An 18,857-nucleotide genomic window follows, 5' to 3' on the forward strand; every position below is an offset into this window, starting at 1 on the left:
AAAAAGTGACAGTGATGCAAAGATTGGAAGTATGACAGCGAATCTGTGTTTCTGGGTGAAGACCGCCTGGGGCTTGAGGAGCAGAGGGTTCCAGACGATGGGAACATGGGTGATGTGTAGGGGGAACAGCAAGGAGCCCAGTGCTCCCGGAGTGGAACGGATGGAAGATGGGGAAATAGAAGGTCCAGGTTAGAGAGGCCATGGGAGGCCAGATCATGTGAAGCCTGAAAGTCAGGGTAAGGAAGTGGGTTTTATTCCATGTGAGAGGCTTTGAAGGCTTTCCAGCAGAAGATCTATTTTGGCAGGACTGTCCTGCCTTCTTTGTTAAGTGTAGACTGAGGGAGCATAAGAGCAGAAGCCGGAATCTAGAAAGCAGGCAATAATCACACAAAGAACGGTAATGGCTTTGTCCAAGATAGTAGCCCTGGAGGTGGTTAGAAGTAGTTACGTTCTTATGTGCATGAATGTTGCCTGTATGTTTTTGAAAGGAAGAGTGGACAGGATTTTTATAGTGCTTTAGATGGGAGGGGTGTATGAGATACAGAGGGGAGGCAAAGTGACTTCAAAGTTTTTAGCCCGAGCAGCTGGAAGACTAGAGTGGCTGTTTTTGGAGGTACAGAAAGAGGGGGAGTCTGTTTTGGGGTGAAGAGGAGCAATTCTATTCTAGATATATTGAGTTTGGATGTCTTTTAGATGTGAAATAAGTGGAGATGTCAGGGAGACAGGTTGATGTTGGGAATCGGGAGAAGCCTGGGCTGGAGATAGAAAGTGGGGAGCTCTTGACATTAGAAACAGTATTTAAATCCACGATTCTGCATGAAATTGGCAGAGGAGGAAGACAGGGAAAGGTGAAGGGCTGAATTGGGTGTACTACAGTGTTGAGAGGATTACAGTGAGGTTTATGAGTGATTTTTAAAGGGTTACTCTCAGAGATTAATTTATACGGTTTAATGTCTGCGTGCGAGGAGATGAGAATGTGTGAAGTCACGTAGCACAGGGTTTCTCTAAGCCAACGTTACTGATGGTTTAGGCCACAGTAGAGAGCGTGTTTGCGAAATGGGCTACTTTGATGATGTGCTCGCTCATGTTTTTAAAAAGTGTTTAACTTAGGATTTCTTACACAGATTAGGATGTTAAGAGGGAGATGCTGTGCGTCGAATTGTGGGAGTCATGGAGGGTAGCTGAGCCTGAGGGCACGGTACTGTCTTCCACACTTCTGCCACACTTAGGTTTCCCCGCCTCCTTGTGCTCATGGTACTTCTCTCACTAGCACTTCTGTGTGGTTTCTTCATGCTAATTCTGTTGAATACTAGCTCTTCCTGTGGTGTGGCCTTCCACAGACCAGCCCTGTCGTCCGGCCTCACCTCCAGGGCTCTCAGACGTAACGTACGTGTCTCTGACGCTTACACATGCGGTTAATGGTCTGTGCCACATACCACCCTCTCGAGGCTGGTCCACTCTTCAGTTTGTTTTGCTTCCTTTGGAAGCCTTTTCTCTCCTCCTCTCAGAAAGTTGTAACCTGTTCTTATTTTGAAACTTCGAAGACCTTTAAAATATTCTCTCTGGGTTTTATCTTTTCACCTGGTATATATTTGTATTCTCGTCATCATCCTGTAATCTATACCTGTTTCTTTCCTGACACTTGTCACTTTGTAGGAAGGGGTTCCAAGGCTGTAGCTGGACTTCAGAGGATTCTTGAAATTGAAAGCAATTTGAATGAAAGAATTGAAGCAGATCTTTTAAATAACTTTTTCTCCTGGAGGTTTAAGGGTATCGTACAGTAACTGACAGAATACATCTCATCCCTTGAGCACGTAACTTTATGACATTACTGATGTCTATGATTTTTAGCTCCTCCTAGCTTTTGAGCAGTGGACCTCATAACCCAGGGGGGTAGGACTCAAAGTTGTATTCCAGTAGTACAAAGTGGACTTTCCATTTGTAAACTCTTTAGGAAACTGAAGAGCCCTGAATGTTTCATCTAGAAAGATTTTTATTCTTAGGATTCTTTGACTACAAAGAAAAATTTCTGTCCTCTCTGCAGGGGTGGTACGCTTGCACATTTTGTTCAAGTTTTACCAGACGCACATGCAAAACAAGCCATTACGCACAGTTCTGAGAGAATTTCTGCTGCCAGGAAAGTCATTTATTCTCTCAAGGCCAGGGTCTTGACTTAACTGACTTTCAGAGTACTTCTGTTCAGAAATGAGAGTAGAATACAAAGTTGTTTGCTATCTTCCAGAAATTTCCTGACTTACTAAAGGAAAATCTTGAGATGCTTCTTATAAAAACTTTCCTCCTTGAGAGAAAATCCCATTCATAGACCAGTTGAACAGAGAGGAGCACGTTCATTGGAGTTTGTGCTAGAAATGTTAGGTCTCTGAACAAGGCAAATCTCTCAATTCAGCAATCTATGAATGTTGTTTTGGCTTTAGTAAAAAAGCCATCAGCACTTGTAATTACTAGTTTGCTTATTTCTCTTCCCTTTTAGAGAGTGAACTATTTCGTGTTTAGGAGAAGTGTTTCTCTCAGTTCATATCTTGTGCCTTTTGTGTAGTGCATGACACATTGTAGACAACCAAGAAATACTTGAAGTGTTTGTTGTATGAATGCCTTCAATATATTTTAGCACTTAGACTTTTCTGCTGTGATTTTTTTTTTAAATGTTTTTTTTTTTTAATTTATTTATTTGACAGAGATCACAAGTAGGCAGAGAGGCAGGCAGAGAGAGAGGAAGAGAGAGAGAGAGAGAGGCTGAGCAGAGAGCCTGATGCAGGGCTCGATCACCAGGATCCTGGGATCATGACCCAAGCTGAAGGCAGAGGCTTTAACCCACTGAGCCACCCAGGTGCCCCTGTACTGTAAATCTTAAAAATGATCCATGAGCTCTGGCATCCTCTGGTCTGGCCTTCCCACGAGGGTACTTCCTTATTGAAACAGTCCCAATGCATAGTGTTTCCAACTTGTGTTTGGACACTGGGCAATGAGTTCTGGAAAACTACCTGTTCTCTCTGTCAGGACAGATAGAATCCTAATTCTTCTTCTTCTCCTTTTTTTTTTTTTTAAGGTTTTATTCATTTATTTGAGAGAGAGAGAGCACATGCAGGAGAAGGGGGAGGGTCACGGGGAGAAGCAGATTCCCCACTGAGCAGGGGAGCCCCGATGTGGGGCTCCATCCCAGGACTCTGGGATCATGATCTGAGCCGAAGGCAGATGCTTAACCAACTGAGCCACCCAGGCACCCCTGAATCCTAATTCTTTAATATAACAGATCCTAAACTGCTTTTCTGTAACTTCTCCCTGTTAATAGGCCTTCAGAGAATCACATCATGGACACAGTAATCTAAGGGAATTCAACTCCGAATTCAGCTTACTGTTTGTGCCACCACAAATGGTGGCATGATGAACTAGTGGATAGTGAACTAGTTATTGTGTGATGATGCAGCGACTGTCGAGTTTTGTTTGCATGGCTGGCGAGAAAGAGAAATATGTTTTTTACTCCCTGGGCACCTCTGGGGGGAGGGTTTCATAGACATAGAAACTAAGGAATTAACGGAAGGCCTTAGAAGGCCTTGGAGAAACATTAACTAATGAATAATTAAAGAAACAGACTCATTTGTAGCATTTTGTAATAAAGTCAGGTCCACTATTTCCAATAGTAGTTTTACCATGCTCGACCTTAACACTGTCTTTGACTCTGATTCTTGAATGCATTGTGAGGACCCTGTAATACAGTTGCTGTGATTCCCAGAGTATGTGTACGCCTACACTGTTTTACTATGTTTTGGCATCCCTATCTCTGCAACTGATCCTCATAAGCATAGAAAAAGAGAAAAAAAATTACAACATTGAAATAACTGTCGTATTGATGATTTTTAAGCAGTGAAGTTGGGCCTTTATTCAACAAATACTTTTCAGTTCCTTCTTTGCAGAAGTCACTTAGGTTCTCAGTTTTCTAAGTCAAGTATTTTTAAAATCTAAATACACATTTTAGCCTTGCTTTATGCCACTGGTCGGTGTGTTATGTTACCGTAGGTGTACTTTCCTGGGTGGTGTAGCCTTTCCTGCCACAGAAGAGGAGCATGGAGATGTTCTCTCCCTTTGATCATTTAGCTAGTTTCTTCCCCAGCAAGCAAAACAGGTCCCTGGCTCTCCCTATTTTGTATACCATTCTACTTCTTTCCTTACCATCCCCGAAGTATCTCATTTCTGTGGTCTGCAATTAGAAATATTACCTGTGTTACTAGAGGGTTTCTTTCTTAAAATAAACTATTTCTAAGCAGCCAGCATTTTCAGCTAAATTAAAGCCAAACAATTTCATAGATGATACGTAAATACAAACACATTTTATAGTAACATGGAATCTTACATCTGTTCACTCTAATTGCATCTTGCATCAAATTCTTGATGAGATAGTGTCAGTATTACCTGAATAAATATTTCTAACTCTGTTGTTTGCTTTTCTTATCTGTCCCATCAACCCTGTGTGCCCGTCAGCTCTTTGTCACCATCATCTGGACCTCTGAGTGGCTTTCCCTCCAGGCCCACTGCCTTTCTTCTTTGCCTCTATTTCCTTAGTTACCGCCTGTTCATCCTTTAGATCTTAACTCAAACATCACACTTTCCTTTGGAAAGCATTCTCTGTGTAGAGAAAACCTACGAATAAGATCAGTTATACGAGAATGTAATTACAACCCTGATGGCACTCCAGAGGAGAGGTGTGGAAAGGTGGGGGCCGCGAAGAGGGCCCCATGCAATCTGGGCATCCAGAGACTGTTTCGAGGCTGTAGCCATTGCTTTTGGAACTTATTACCATGTTTGTAACTTTGCCAAAGGAAAAGCTTTTCTCTTTATGACAACTCTCTGTAAGACTTATTTCAGAGCCACAGCAGTCATCTCCAGCATGGCCGCTTAGTATTACCCTGGGTGTGAGTGATGACCCACCGCACTAGTCACTAGGAAACACCTGCTTGAATGACTTGCTGGCCATATTTAGTCGTTAATGACATCTGGGGTAGGATTTTTTTTATTGTTTTGTGAAGAATGTTCTCTCAAATGTAATAATTTAGAACAACTTGTAATTATCTTGGGTAGTTGTGATTGTGTATGTATCGTGTTGAATTTTGGTGTGAAGAATTCTCTTGTGGACTCTTTCAAGTTGTGAATCAGGACCCTCCAGTGGTTACTGAAGCTATCACTAGTTAGTTGTTTCCTTGGAGAAGGAAGAATGACCCAGGAGCAACCTCTTTTCTTCCATCAGTTCACCTCTGTTCCTTAAATGCTCATCAGTCCACTATCATCAGTGTTTTTTTTTTTTTCTGTTACATAATTAAATTTAAGGGAAAAATGAAATGCCTCTGCATATGGGCAATAGTGAGTCCCAAGACTTCCATGTTCTCCTGAAGGGTTTCATTCTAATACATTGTTTTCTGGAATTCTGGGGGGAGGGCTTGGAGGAATGAGGTCACGGATTGATACTGGATGTTTGCAATTTAAGGGTACAATTTTAAGTGAAACAAATCAGCCCCAAAGTAATTTTATCCTTATATGTATTTAAAAATTACCTTGCCTGTATTGTAGTATGCATAATATGTTAGTTACAAGAAGTCCATTTAATGTGTTTTTTAGGAAACCTAAAAATAATTTTTTTTTTTTTTTAAGTGCTGTTTTCTCATTTGAGAGTGATCATTTTATTGAGGGGTTTCAGGGAAAGGTTAAAGAGCTGGTAGGCCAGTGAGATCAGATGTACTTGGCCCAGCTGTGATCTCCCCAGCTTTATAGTTGCTGAAAACAAAATGCAGTTTTCAGTTCTGTGGTGTATAGTAAGTACGCACATACCGAACATGTTCTGAGTATAGTAATTGTAATAGACAGTTGCTAATAAAGATTTATGAGGAAGAGAAAGTAAAATTAGTTGAGTGGAACTAAACACACTCAAAAAAGGAAACAAAACAAAACACTTGAAATTAGATCATACTGAACCATGGAAGAAGTTTATGGTATTTGTTATTTTCCTGTCTACCCAGAAATACCCAGTATATTATCCATGTGTAATTCTCCGAATTAAGTTTAAATATTAAGTGATAAAATATACTTTGGTTTAGGAATCTGTGCCACTGGAGCATTATAGGATGTGTTTTTTTTTTTTTTAAAGATTTTATTTACTTTTTTGACAGAGATCACAGGTAGGCAGAGAGGCAGGCAGAGAGAGAGGAGGAAGCAGGCTCACTGCTGAGCAGAGAGCTCGATGCGGGGCTTGATCCCAGGAACCCGGGATCGTGACCTGAGCCGAAGGCAGAGGCTTTAACCCACTGAGTCACCCAGGCGCCCCAAGGATATGTTTAATAAAGAATTATTACCTTAAGGAAACCACTTTGCTTCTAATTCCTTTAATAATATTTTTTACTTAGGTTCTGTTTCTAAGGTTATTTCATTAAATTTCAAGATAAAATTTTATTTTTCAGGACCGTGGTATTAATTAATGTGTATAGTTTTACAACTGCTGCCGTTATTAATAGTAATAGGTGATATTTTCGAGGGCATGCTATATGCCAGGATGTGTTTTAATCATTTATTTATGGAAATTTATTTAGTTCTCATTAAAATTCTATGAAGTCATTAATCTTCATTTTTTGAATAAATTGAATGCAGGATGATGAGGGACTCAGTTAAGTTTTAGTTTGGCGGCAAGAAATAAGGTCAGGTATATGTGTGTAATTTACAGTTATTTTAAGTAAATAAAAATTATTTAAAATAATTCCGTTGACGTAGATTGATGAACTGATTTTTGAAATATAAAAAGAAAATCTTACCTAGGTGTTGAAACTGATTTCACATGTGACAGTTATGCAAGCTCAAACACAAAAATTTAAGGTTCATGGAAATGCTCACACAAATAGAAAATTCCCCTTACAATAGGATATGGGCTTTAAAAATAAAGTATGTTTTTCTTTTTATTCTTAGGTGACTTTTAATGATAATATGTAACCTTTGTAGAAATGTGGAAAATGCAAAAAAACATAAAGGAGAAAGTAAATCACCCTAAATCCTACCACTCAGGGATTATACACTGATAGCATATTTTAAAGTATTTCCCTCCAAATTTCCTTCCTTCCTTCCTTCCTTCCTCCCTCCCTCCCTTCCCTCCATCCTTCCTTCCTTCCTTCCTAATAACATGTTAAATATTTTTGCACAATGACAAAGCAATGCAATGCAGCATTTAAAAAATATTTTTGATGTTTCAAGTCTCTGTCCATTATAACTATGAAAGCACATGCATGATTTTACATAATTATAGCCGTTTTTTATTCTGCTTTTCTCTACTCATTCTGTCAATGGGTGTGATGCATAAACAATGAATCTTGGAACACTGAAAAAAGAAAAAGTTAAAAAAAATACAAAAAAACAAAACAAAAACCAGCATTTTTCCATGCTGCACAGTTATTTATTATTAAATGAAATTATAATTCTATCAGCATATTTTGTGTCCCAATAATACAATTTCTTTTTTTTTTTAAAGATTTTATTTATTTATTTGACAGAGAGAGAGATCACAAGTAGGCAGAGAGGCAGGCAGAGAGAGAGGAGGAAGCAGGCCCCCTGCGGAGCAGAGAGCCCGATGCGGGGCTTGATCCCAGGACCCTGAGATCATGACCTGAGCCGAAGGCAGCGGCTTAATCCACTGAGCCACCCAGGCGCCCCCAATAATACAATTTCTAAAATTTAATTTTAGGAAGGGAAACTGAAGAAATTCACAGTGACCCATTTCTCCCTGCAAATTTTCCTGCAAAAAAAAAAAAAATCACATTTCCCTTAGCAGTTATTTAAAACTTTTGCCATTCTCCCCAAATTCCCTCTTCTAGTCTCAGCATTCACTTTGCTTCCTACTTGATGATTGGGAAAGTAGAGATTTTAAGGTTGAATGTTTTCAGTGTCTGTCTGCTGTCCCTGTCTCCAGAAATTTAGTTTTTCTGCAGCTGTCATCTGGCAGTGGGAACAGTGTTTTCATTTCCTCGAAGGACAAGTTTTTTTTTTTTTTTTTTTTTTTTAAAGATTTTATCTATTTATTTGACAGATAGAGATCACCAGTAGACAGAGAGGCAGGCGTTGGGGGGCGGGGGAAGCAGGCTCCCTACTGAGCAGAGAGCCGGATGTGGGGCTCGATCCCAGGACCCTGGGATCATGACCTGAGCTGAAGGCAGAGGCTTTAACCCACTGAGCCACCCAGGCGCCCCAAAGGACGAGTTCTTAACTAGTACTCTGATCTTAATCTTTTTCTAGCCTCTAGAACCAGTTTTCCCCTTCTCTTGTATGGAATCTTCAATTTCTCTCTGTTGGCCTCTTTCTCATTACTTGCAAGTACACTTAAGTTGCTATGTCTGTAAAACAAACAAACAGCTTTCTATTTCCTTAGCAACTTCACTGTCCTCCTCTGGCAAACCAGGGGCAAGGTGGTCTGGGCAAAGGAGCGTGGGTGAGGGTGTAAAGGTGAGGGGAGACAGTGTGATCTGAGGACGGCGCCTTGTTCTGAATGGCTGTGGAGTGAGGTGTGCGTGCGGGAAGAGGAAGAAGGGCTCGGACAGGTAGGCAAGGATCAAACCTCTGTTCTCATCCTGGCTGTATTTCTTAGTTTCATGGTTCCACTTAACATCTCTTTGTGGATGATTGGTAGCTTCAGCTCTGCACTCTATGCTGAGCTTTGAACTGGCGTCTTCAGTCGTCTGCCTGACTTTTAAGGGAATCCTGTAACTTCAGAGTGTATAAAACCACCCCCTTTACATACGCAATTTTCCTTCTCTTTTTTAAAAAACTTTTAAAATTTAAATTCAATTTAATTAACATATGCAGTATTCTTAGTTTCAGAGGTAGAGATCAGCGATTCATCAGTTGCATGTGACACCCAGTGCGCATCACGTCATGTGCCCTCCTTCATGCCCATCACCCAGTGACCCCATCCACCCCCCACCCCCGCCTCCAGCAATCCTCAGTTTATTCCTTAGGGTTAAGAGTCTCTTATGGTTTGCCTCCTTCTCTGTTTTTCTCTTATTTTATTTTTCCTTCCCTTTCCCTGTGTTCATCTGTTTTGTTTCTTAAATTCCACATATGAGTGAAATCATATGGTATTCATCTTTCTCTGACTGATTTATTTCACTTAGCATACCTTCTAGTTCCATCCAAGTTGTTGCAAATGGCAAGATTTCATTTTTTTTGATGGCTGAGTAATATTCCATGGTATATATGTACCACATCTTCTTTATCCATTCATCTGTTGATGGACATCTAGGTTCTTTCCATAGTTTGGCTATTGTGGGCATTGCTGCTGTAAACATTGGGGTACACATGCCCCTTCGGATCACTACATTTGTATCTTTAGGGGAAATACCCAGTAGTGCGATTGCTGGGTCATAGGGTAGCTCTATTTTCAACTTTTTGAGGAACCTTCATGTTGTTTTCCAGAGTGACTGCACCAGCTTGCATTCCCACCAACAGTGGAGGAGGGTTCCCCTTTCTTCGCATCCTCGCCAGCCTCTGTCCTTTCCTGACTGGTTGATTTTAGCCATTCTGACTGGTGTGAGGTGGGATCTCACTGTGGTTTTGATTTGTATTTCCCTGATGCCGAGTGATGTGGTGCCCTTTTCATGTGTCTGTTGGCCATCTGGATGTCTTCACTGGAGCAATGTCTGTTCATGTCGTAATTTTCCTTCTCTTACTTGCATGCTCATCCTGCTGTTTTTCTGAGTCAAAAACCCTGGAGAAGTCCTTACTTCCTTCTCCCGGCAGCGCACTCCAGTTCCACCAAGTAGTAGTGTCTTACTGGCCTTCCCTCCTGCACGTACCTCGTCCTGTCACTGCTCTAGGTCAGCGCCCCACCGTCTCTTGCTTAGAGTGTTGCAGTCACATCCTATGTGCTCTCCTCCTTTTGCTCACCAGGTCCTTTAAATGGCTACCAGGTTTCATCTAAGTGCAGTGTGGGAGAGTCGGAAGAATCCTGCGTTTGGGCAGTAAGAACCTCAGGTCATGTCTGTTCTTATTTGCTCCTTTAGCCAAGGTGGTTATCTAGAGGCGAGAGCCTTTTGAGAAGTTTAAAATGTAATATAAATCTAAAATTTGTCTGGAACATGCGCATGCCTTTACTTAGGAATCTTTCATCAGTACTGGGTATTCGTGCTTTGTTGGGGTTGTTTCCCTCGCTTCTTAACCCTTTACCATTTTACCTTTCTTTCCAAAGATCCAGTTCACTTGTACCCAAGAACACATCTCTTTCTCCGTCCTGTGTGACCTGGTCCTGCTGCGTTTATATTTTATCTTACTTAATAGTCCACTATAGATTTTTGTATGAACTCCCTGTTTCCTCTTTCTCCCTCCTCCCTGCCCTTAATTTATGAATTCCTTAACACGTGGAACCGTATCTTGTTCATCGTATTAGGCACATTCATGCTGTAGGATTTTATAATGACAGAAGTGGTTCTGAGTGGTAGGAGTTCATTGATCACATGGAATGAAATGAAACAGAATATTTTTTAAAAATGAAAAGTCTGCAATGTCTTTGATTTAATTTTATGCCAATTATGGAGCTATCGTTTCTGATTGCCCACAGTGTCATCCCGAAGTATCATAAATATATTAAATCAACAGTTACAGTTGGGCTTGGTTGTTGAGTCCTTAATCAGGTACTCAGGCCTTCTCAGGAGGTGTGCAGACTTTCATTTTGGTGAGAGAAATTTTTTGTAATTGAAAAACATATCACCAGTTAAAGGAGCATTGCCCGCTTACCTTTTCTTTCAGAAAGTCATTGTTTACCAAATACCATTTTTATTAACTCATTTTATTAGAGAAATGGAGTAACAGAAATAGCATGTGAGATTTTTTTGTCTTTTTTTTTCTTCAGTGTTCCAAGATTCATTGTTTATGCACCACACCCAGTGCTCCATGCAATACATGCCCGCCTTAATACCCACCACCAGGCTCACCCAACCCCCTACCCCCTTCCCTCCAAAACCCTCAGTTTGTTTCTCAGAGTCCACTGTCTCTCATGGGGATTTTAAAGCCAAAGATTGAGAGTTGAGGCTGGAGCTTTATCGTTTACTATATATGATTCTTAGTATCCTCCCTAGTAAAATGGGGCTTAACAATAATACCTGTGATTTAAGGTTCTTGAAATTAAATGAGATGTATTTCAGAACTTTATAAAATTATACAAACATTAATTTCTATTTGGAAAAGTTGTCTCTGTTTGCTTTTAAATAGGAAAAATATAAGGTCAAAGGTCAGATTTCATTGTTGCTGCTGATATATTAACTTACCTATGTTGTCCCTAAATGTATGTATTTCATATGTCTCAAAATAACAAATGTTTTATTTTATATCTTAAAGAACTCTATTATTTAATGTGGAAAGATTCCAGAATGTCTGTTAACATTTAAAAAATTTCTTAATGCCCTTTCTTCCTCTCCTCCCTCCCCACCTTGGCAAATGCTGAAAGGAGCCTGGTTAAAAATAAAATGTAGTCACGTGTTTTTTCATGGGTAGCTTCATATGTAGGACTACCAGGAAGCAGTGATGAAAGACGGAAAGGACACTGAAGAATTGAATTGCCTTTCATATTAGGCCAGTGCCAGATATTATACTGGTTCCAGAAAATATCTGTTAACAAAATTAAACTTGTTCGTAGTTAAATGTGTCTCCACATAATCCACTTTTGAAATTGTGACGTAAACTCTAGTCTAGCATTAGTTTTTACTTAGAGTTTTTTAGTAATGATCTTTTACAGTAATCTTTAATTTTCTCAACTTGTACACATTTAGAATCCATTCTACCTGCAGCTTTATGGCAAAGAGGTTAGGCAGGTCATTATAATACTAATTAATGGTATGTTAATTATTATGCCAATACATATGTGCTTTTATTCTGATCCAGGAGCATGCTCTAGAAGAATTCCAGTATCCACGGGTGGGGGGAGGCAGGGCTTGAGGAACTGAAAGGCTGTGGTCCTGGCATACTTTTTCCGTTTGTGCTGGGCCATCTCTTCTGTTCTGAATCGCAGTGTTGATGTGGAGTTTCCAAGGGGTCCCCACAACCTAACATGTTTGGAAAATCATGGGGCAGCATTTCTGAGTGCTCCGACCAGAGGTTAGTGCTTTGAGGCCTTCACTCTGTACGAAAACAGCAATCACAGACCAAATAAAAAAGAGAAGTAGAAGAGATGTAACATGCTCAAAAGTAAAGATACATGTCCCTGAACTGAACGGAAGTATGAACCAGTGAGGATCCGGAGCTGGTAGGGATCTAAGTCCAAAGAGAGGCAGAGCAGCCGGGAATTGAGCTCCTCTGAGGCGATGGGAATGAGATTCCCTCATGCAGCCTCTCCCTGCCTCATCCCAGTTTGCGGGCTCCCTGAGAAAGGAAAAGGCCTTGAGTACGTAGGGCTGTAGCTCTTAGGAAATTATGAGGCTGGGAGGTGTTTTAGCTGGAAGAAGGCAGATATGGCCTTGCAGTTGTGACTTGGACGATGTGAAACAGCCCCAGGCTCACAGGGCGAGACCAGGACTCCTCATGGACTGAGTGGAGACACTGTCAAAGCTACCATTCTCTGAAGGGTGAGAGGAGACGGAGAGGCAGGAGGGAGGAAACAGAGCATCCCGGTCAAGCTTGCACACTCGTGTGCCAGAAAACATTGGAAAACATAATTGGGATGTAAACACTCATTGCCAGTGAATTGAAAATGCCTGCACAGTCTCAGAGGGACTGTAAGCATGTTCAGTAGTTTCGGTTTTGAGAACGGAATAATATTCGGAAGAAAAGGTGAAACAGTGGTAGATGAAAATGAAGAATAATAGTATCCTAGGAATTTTAGAGATGGGGGGTGTAAATCCTAGGTAAGACTCCCTCAGATCAAGAAAGGGTTAGAGACATGAAAGAGAATTGAAAAGCTTATGCTCATATTTACTGATCACTCATTTTATTCCTAGGCATTGTTTTAAATAACATATATGTATTAAATTGTTTGATCCTGAAAATACCTCGGCTATTTTGTTTATTTCTATGACTGAGGAAATGGTCCTGTGATGGGGCAGCATTGGCATGTGGGCACTCTGGCCCCAGAACCACCCCAGCATGCCGGCCTGGCTGTGCCGTGGGCCAGGAACCCGGTGCAGAAGAGAGAGAAAACATGTTGAAGAGTAGGTAATGAAATTACTGAAGTATAAACTAAAAGTGAGCAAATACCCTTGGGCCAGGACACACGTGTCGGTGGATGGAAGGCAGCCCCGTGTGCAGTCCCCTCACTATCTCGGCTGGGAACTTGCGTGTAGCAAATAGCCTGCTCTCCGTGGACATAATTAGAGATACACTAGGGGTTGTTTAAAAATCATTAAAATACTGTGAACTATCATTATTTGTTGAAATTTTAAGATAGAAACATGTTCTATGGCCTTCAGTGATGACAGACTCACAGAATGCCAACTGGTGGGAAAATCTGATCTAGCGGAAGAATTTTCCTCTATGCGAAAGGTTCCACAAATGGCTTTCAGACAAACGTTTAGAATGTTTAAACACCAGCTTTGAAGCAAAGCGATGTAGGTGTTTTCTTTTCCTTTTCTTTTTAATCAATGTGTTATACCCAAATAATGCTGGAAGGCCAGTGGGGAAGGAAGGCAATGTCTTGAGCCCTTCTCAGACCGTCATCTCTGTCCTGGAGGCACCCACTTTTAATTCTGGGCTCCTTCTTCTGGCTTGGTTGTTTCATGTATTTTTCTGTATTGTCTGGTTTTTAACTGTGCCAGGTTATACTTGGTTTTCATGGTGACCATTGTGGCCAGCAATGGATGTCAGGCCTATGTTACCAAATGAAAGGGCCCTGGGTCCCCATTCTCTTCCCTCCCTGTTACCACCGGGATCTGTTGGTGATGCTGTCCAGCAGTTGCAAGTTTTTATCCTGCTTGTGCTCAGCTAATAGAGCATTAAATGATTTTGAATTAGTTTGATCACCTGAAGCATAACATAGATCAAGGGTGGCAGACTTTGTCTCTACAGACCCGGTATTAAACATAGGCTTCACAGGCTTTCCAGAGTGTGTCGCGGCAACTCAGAGACATGGCCTTGAAGCTGTCGTCGGGTAAAAGCAGCCACAGACCACAGAGAGACGAGTGAGCACGGCTCTGTTCCAGTCTAGCGTTGTGGACATGGAAATGAGAATTGCATTTAATTTTATTCCTTATGAAATATAGCATTCTTTTGATTTTTCCCTCAGCCATTTAATAGTGTACAACCCTCTTTGGCTTGTGGGCCAGACAAGCAGAGGCAGCAACCTAGATTTGGCCTGCAGGCCTTCGTGTGCGGATCCTTTTGTAGGTCCTTAAATAAGCTCCACATTCTGGACCAGTGGAGTAGTATATATGGAAATTGCTCCTATTTCTTTCTCAGGGACCCAAAGTGGGAAAAGGGGTGTCCCTTTTCCTGGCCTGCCCCAGGAACAGGGTGTAGAAAAGCACGGAGAAGAGGAGGTAGCTGGGAGCGTGGTGGGTTGGTGGTGGGAGAGGAATTAGTCTGTCCGAGACACCAGTTCACCAGTCCCATCTATCAGGCCCATTGGTTTTCACTGCGGTACCAGGTATGGTAGACACTGGCTAGCGTCTAGCTTGGTCTTCCGCCTGGAAAAGTGGCAAAGACAGAGAATTGTAGATAGACAAATACTGAAAAGATTATGGCCTAGCAATACAAACATGCCTAAAATTATTTAGGAAATAAAAAGGACAGTAAGTTTACGAAAACCGTGAACAGCTAGAGAAAAAGTGAATTGGAAGAAGGCCATAGTATTTGAATTTGAAGGCTATGTTAAGGTGCTTGGCCTTCATCTCACTGTCTAGTACAGTGTTTCTCAGACTGTGCAAGAGGATCAGAGTGTTTTTTTTTTTTCTTAAAGATTTTATTTATTTTTTTGACAGACATTAAGTTAGGTACTTTTTAGAGTATTTAATGGATGAATGGGTCAGAGAGAAGTAAGGCAGAACCAGGAATGAGTAGAGCGTTTAGAAACCTGGAATAAGAAGAGTTCAGGCTGAGAATATCATGAACGGAGTCAAATACTTCCAATAAAGGAAGAGGATGGTTGATAAGTATGTATTAGATTTAGTAATTTGGAAGCTCTTAGGGAGATCAGCTTTAGCTATCTGATAAACTTAGATAAAAAATAAAGTGTTGGGGCGCCTGGGTGGCTCAGTGGTTAAAGCCTCTGCCTTCGGCTCAGGTCATGATCTCAGTGTCCTGGGATCGAGCCCCACATCGGGCTCTCTGCTCCGCGGGGAGCCTGCTTCCTCCTCTCTCTCTCTGCCTGCTTCTCTGCCTACTTGTGATCTCTCTCTGTCAAATAAATAAATAAAATCTTTAAAAAAAAAAATAATAAAGTGTTGCCCATCTCTGTTACCCAGTAAGAGAATGATGAGAGATGCCCTTTAAAATATGACACATCATTAACTGTTAACTAATTGAGAAAGAAAAGTAGTGATAATAGTATTGTGTGTGAATGTAAGCTCAATAATTGATATGTATTTTTTTCTTCCATCTTAATAGGGGAACTAAATCTCTATTAAATGGAGTTGAAATTGATTTTTAATAATTGATTCTGATTTGAGGAGAAAGCTGAAGTGTGAATAATTTGCTTGGATTTGTTTCAGACTGCTTTTTAATAAAGTAGATATCTAATATTTTTTGTGATTCTTTGTTAGAACCTTTCCAATAACATTCATTTTTGTCATAGGATAAAGTGTAATCTTATTCTGTATTGTAGCAGGCATGTATTTGGCCGACAGTTTGTAGGAAAAAGATTATGGATTGAAAGCAAGTGGGATATAATTTCTGAAGAATTATAGAAGTAGGAAGCATTTTAGTGCTATTAATGGAATGAATAGAAGTTGTGTGGAACATCATTATAGGAGCTAAGTTAGCAAGTTTGTTGTTTCCATTTTGTTGCTTTATTTCTTTTTGTTTTCTTCTTCCTTTTTTTTTAGAGAGCGTGTGTGCTTGAGCAGGAGTGAGGTGGGAGTAGGGGAAGGGCAGAGGAAGAGAGAGAATCTTTATTAGCCTCCAAACCCAGCATGGAACCTGACCCTGGACTCGATCTCATGACCCTGAGATCATGACCTGAGCTAAAATCAAGAGTCAGGCACTTAACCCACTGAGCTACCCAAGCACCCCTCGTTGTTTTATTTCTTATAATCAGGGTTTAGTAGCATCTTTAAATTAAAGAAACATGGGTTAAATATGACATATGCTGCATAAATTATGGGCACTCCCATACAATGCCCGTATGAATATCGGTACTTAGTCTTCTTTTAATTGTGTGTAGATGGAGATGTTACTTTAAGTTTGCTTCTGTGATTGCTTTAAAAAAAATAACAAAATGAACTTTGCACCCCCCCCCACCTTTTCTCTGAAGAGATAATGATCATTTTACATTATATGGGTAATGAATTTCCAGGAGACTGAAGATAATCTATAATACCTGTGAAAGCTAGAGTCCTTTTTATGCTTTTTTTTATTACTAAATTTAAATATTCAGTACTTTCCACAATAATTTCAAAAGTTATCTCTAAATCTTTCCATAGAATGAAGACCAAGAAGTGATCCTGGTCAAAACAGATCAGTCTGGGCGAGTGTGGCCTGTGTATACACCAGGAAAACCTCTGGACTCTAAAGCAGGAAGAAGGAAGAGACAGATGGTATGCTTAACATAGGTCTTTGTGTATTAGTTCAGAATTCCTCCCTCCCCCTTGGCTTTCTTTGCATCAGACTACTTCAGAGTATTTTCTGAAGTGTAGGTTTATAATACAAACATTAGAAGGTAGTAAATTATATTATTACTTTTATTCCTGGGTATATCCCTTTGCGTTTTATAAAATGCAGTCTGATTCAATTATGATTTTCCAGTAACTGTGAATGAACATTGAATGTTTAAGGCAATTTTAATTTTTTTGGAGGGGAGGGGTGTAAGAAGAGAGAGAGAGTATGTTCGGACCGGAGCCTAAGGTGGGGCTCCATCTCACAACCCTAAGGTCATAACCTGAGCCGAAATCAAATCATATGCTTAACTGACAGAGCCACCCAGGCGCCCTGGGAGTTTTAATTTTGTGTACATCTTTTTGCCATTGTTTTTAGCTTCTTTTTACATATTTAACGTAGCTCTTAGGGAAAATCTTGTGCTAGCTAATTTGAGCCGTAGTGATGGGTTATCAATACATAGTAATGTTTTAATTATGTAGTTGCTGTGATCCTTTATAAACCTTATTTTCTTTTCCATCTCCCAGCTCTATCAGTTAGTTTTTAGCACTACCTTGAGGCTCTTGAGATGATAAAACCAATGTATTCAGTTTTTCCAAGTTAGAATTTTTGTTTTAGATTTGGAATATCATACAAGGGGTAATTGGGCCCACAGAAGATTTGTTCATTCATAAATTTTTGTCAGATGTTTATTATTTGCCTGTTGAGTACCTACGCTGCTGGGAATAGTAATTTGTTCAGCAAATTGAGTGGATGGATCCTTCTTCTGATGAAATGGGAGGAATTTGGCATTTGGAATGGAGATGTAGCAGGAGAATAGTAAAAGGTTGGATTCCACGAAAGGACAGAACTGGCTAGGGAGTCACAGATGCGATGCCAGATGACAAGTGGGCTTTTGGAACTGCTTCCAGCCAAGCAGTGTAGGTACAGGGGTAAAGAGGGCAGAAGCCACGTTCGTTCGGGGTTGAGCTTTACCTTTTGAGTGTAATGAAAGGATGAGAAAGGGCCAGAAAGCAAAGGTCTGGAGCCAGGGAGCGATTGAAGTCATGGAATATGAGGTTTAGGCTAGTGATTTCAGGAACAGTAATGTTGGGAAGAAATACTGAGAATGTGGTTCCAAAGATCTCAGAGAGGTTGCAGAACAGGTTTTATTTTGATGAGGAAATGTGAGAATAAGGGAACGTAAGAGAGATTGGACTTGAGAAGAAATACATAGCACTTTTCTTTTCCACATGTCAGTATGGAACCAGCTACTGGGAAAACCCAGGACTGATTTAGATGAGAATCAGAATATTAGCTTTGTTTCTGGTAGAGCTCTAGTAAATGGATTTGCTAAAACTTTGTTTTCACTATGCTTACTCGATCTCTGGATGATGACAGATTTCCCTCTGTGGGGCTAGGAATTGTTACTACAAGAAGAGCAGACAGGAGAGAAAAAGGGATAAAGCATTTCTGGCTTTTCCCTCAACCCAGAAATCAGATAGTGTCATACTTCCATCTCTGGAGAAGAGAAGAGTAATGGGACAGAAACAGGGAGTGGTATTCTAATGGAAATCCCTCTGACAGGAAGCACATAGAATAGGGATAAACTGGAAGGAAAGATTGTGGTATGTAGGTTTTTACATTTAATATCAGATTACAGATAATTAAAAATAATTCAGAGTCCCATGTTTTCATGAAATAATGTTCATTTTCTCATAGGCTTCAACTCACGAAGAAAAAGAAAGGGTTAGATACTTTCATGATGATGATAATCTCAGCCTAAATGATTTGGTCAAAAATGAAAAGATGGGAACAGCAGAAAATCAAAACAAGCTTTTTATGAAGATGGCATCTAAGGTAAGACCATTCCTAGAATACCTTCCAATTTTGAGAAGCTGCTTATGCCCATCTAGCAACGATCTATTTTTCAGAGAGCTGATTCTTTCTGCTCTTGATTTATTTTATTAAACCAAGTCCTTTATAAGACATACCAGGAACATACATTTTGAAATTGACTGGGAAATACATATTTGGGATTTATCTTATTTTTAAATAGAGGCTCTGGTTTGGTTTTTTATGTATACCACGACAAAATTGCGTAT

General features: G+C 40.3%; 1 protein-coding gene across 1 annotated transcript in view; it reads left to right on the forward strand.

Moving 5' to 3' along the window:
* The window catches only part of CWF19L2 (CWF19 like cell cycle control factor 2), a 129,963-nt gene that overhangs the window by 59,048 nt on the left and 52,058 nt on the right, over positions 1–18,857 (forward strand). Inside the window, exons 11-12 of the mRNA XM_046017196.1 lie at positions 16,602–16,715; positions 18,475–18,612. Coding sequence (XP_045873152.1) covers positions 16,602–16,715; positions 18,475–18,612 — 252 coding nt within the window. The remainder of the gene's footprint in view (positions 1–16,601; positions 16,716–18,474; positions 18,613–18,857) is intronic.

The sequence above is a fragment of the Meles meles genome, chromosome 8 (genome assembly GCF_922984935.1).
Source record: "Meles meles chromosome 8, mMelMel3.1 paternal haplotype, whole genome shotgun sequence".
Classification (NCBI taxonomy): domain Eukaryota; kingdom Metazoa; phylum Chordata; class Mammalia; order Carnivora; family Mustelidae; genus Meles; species Meles meles.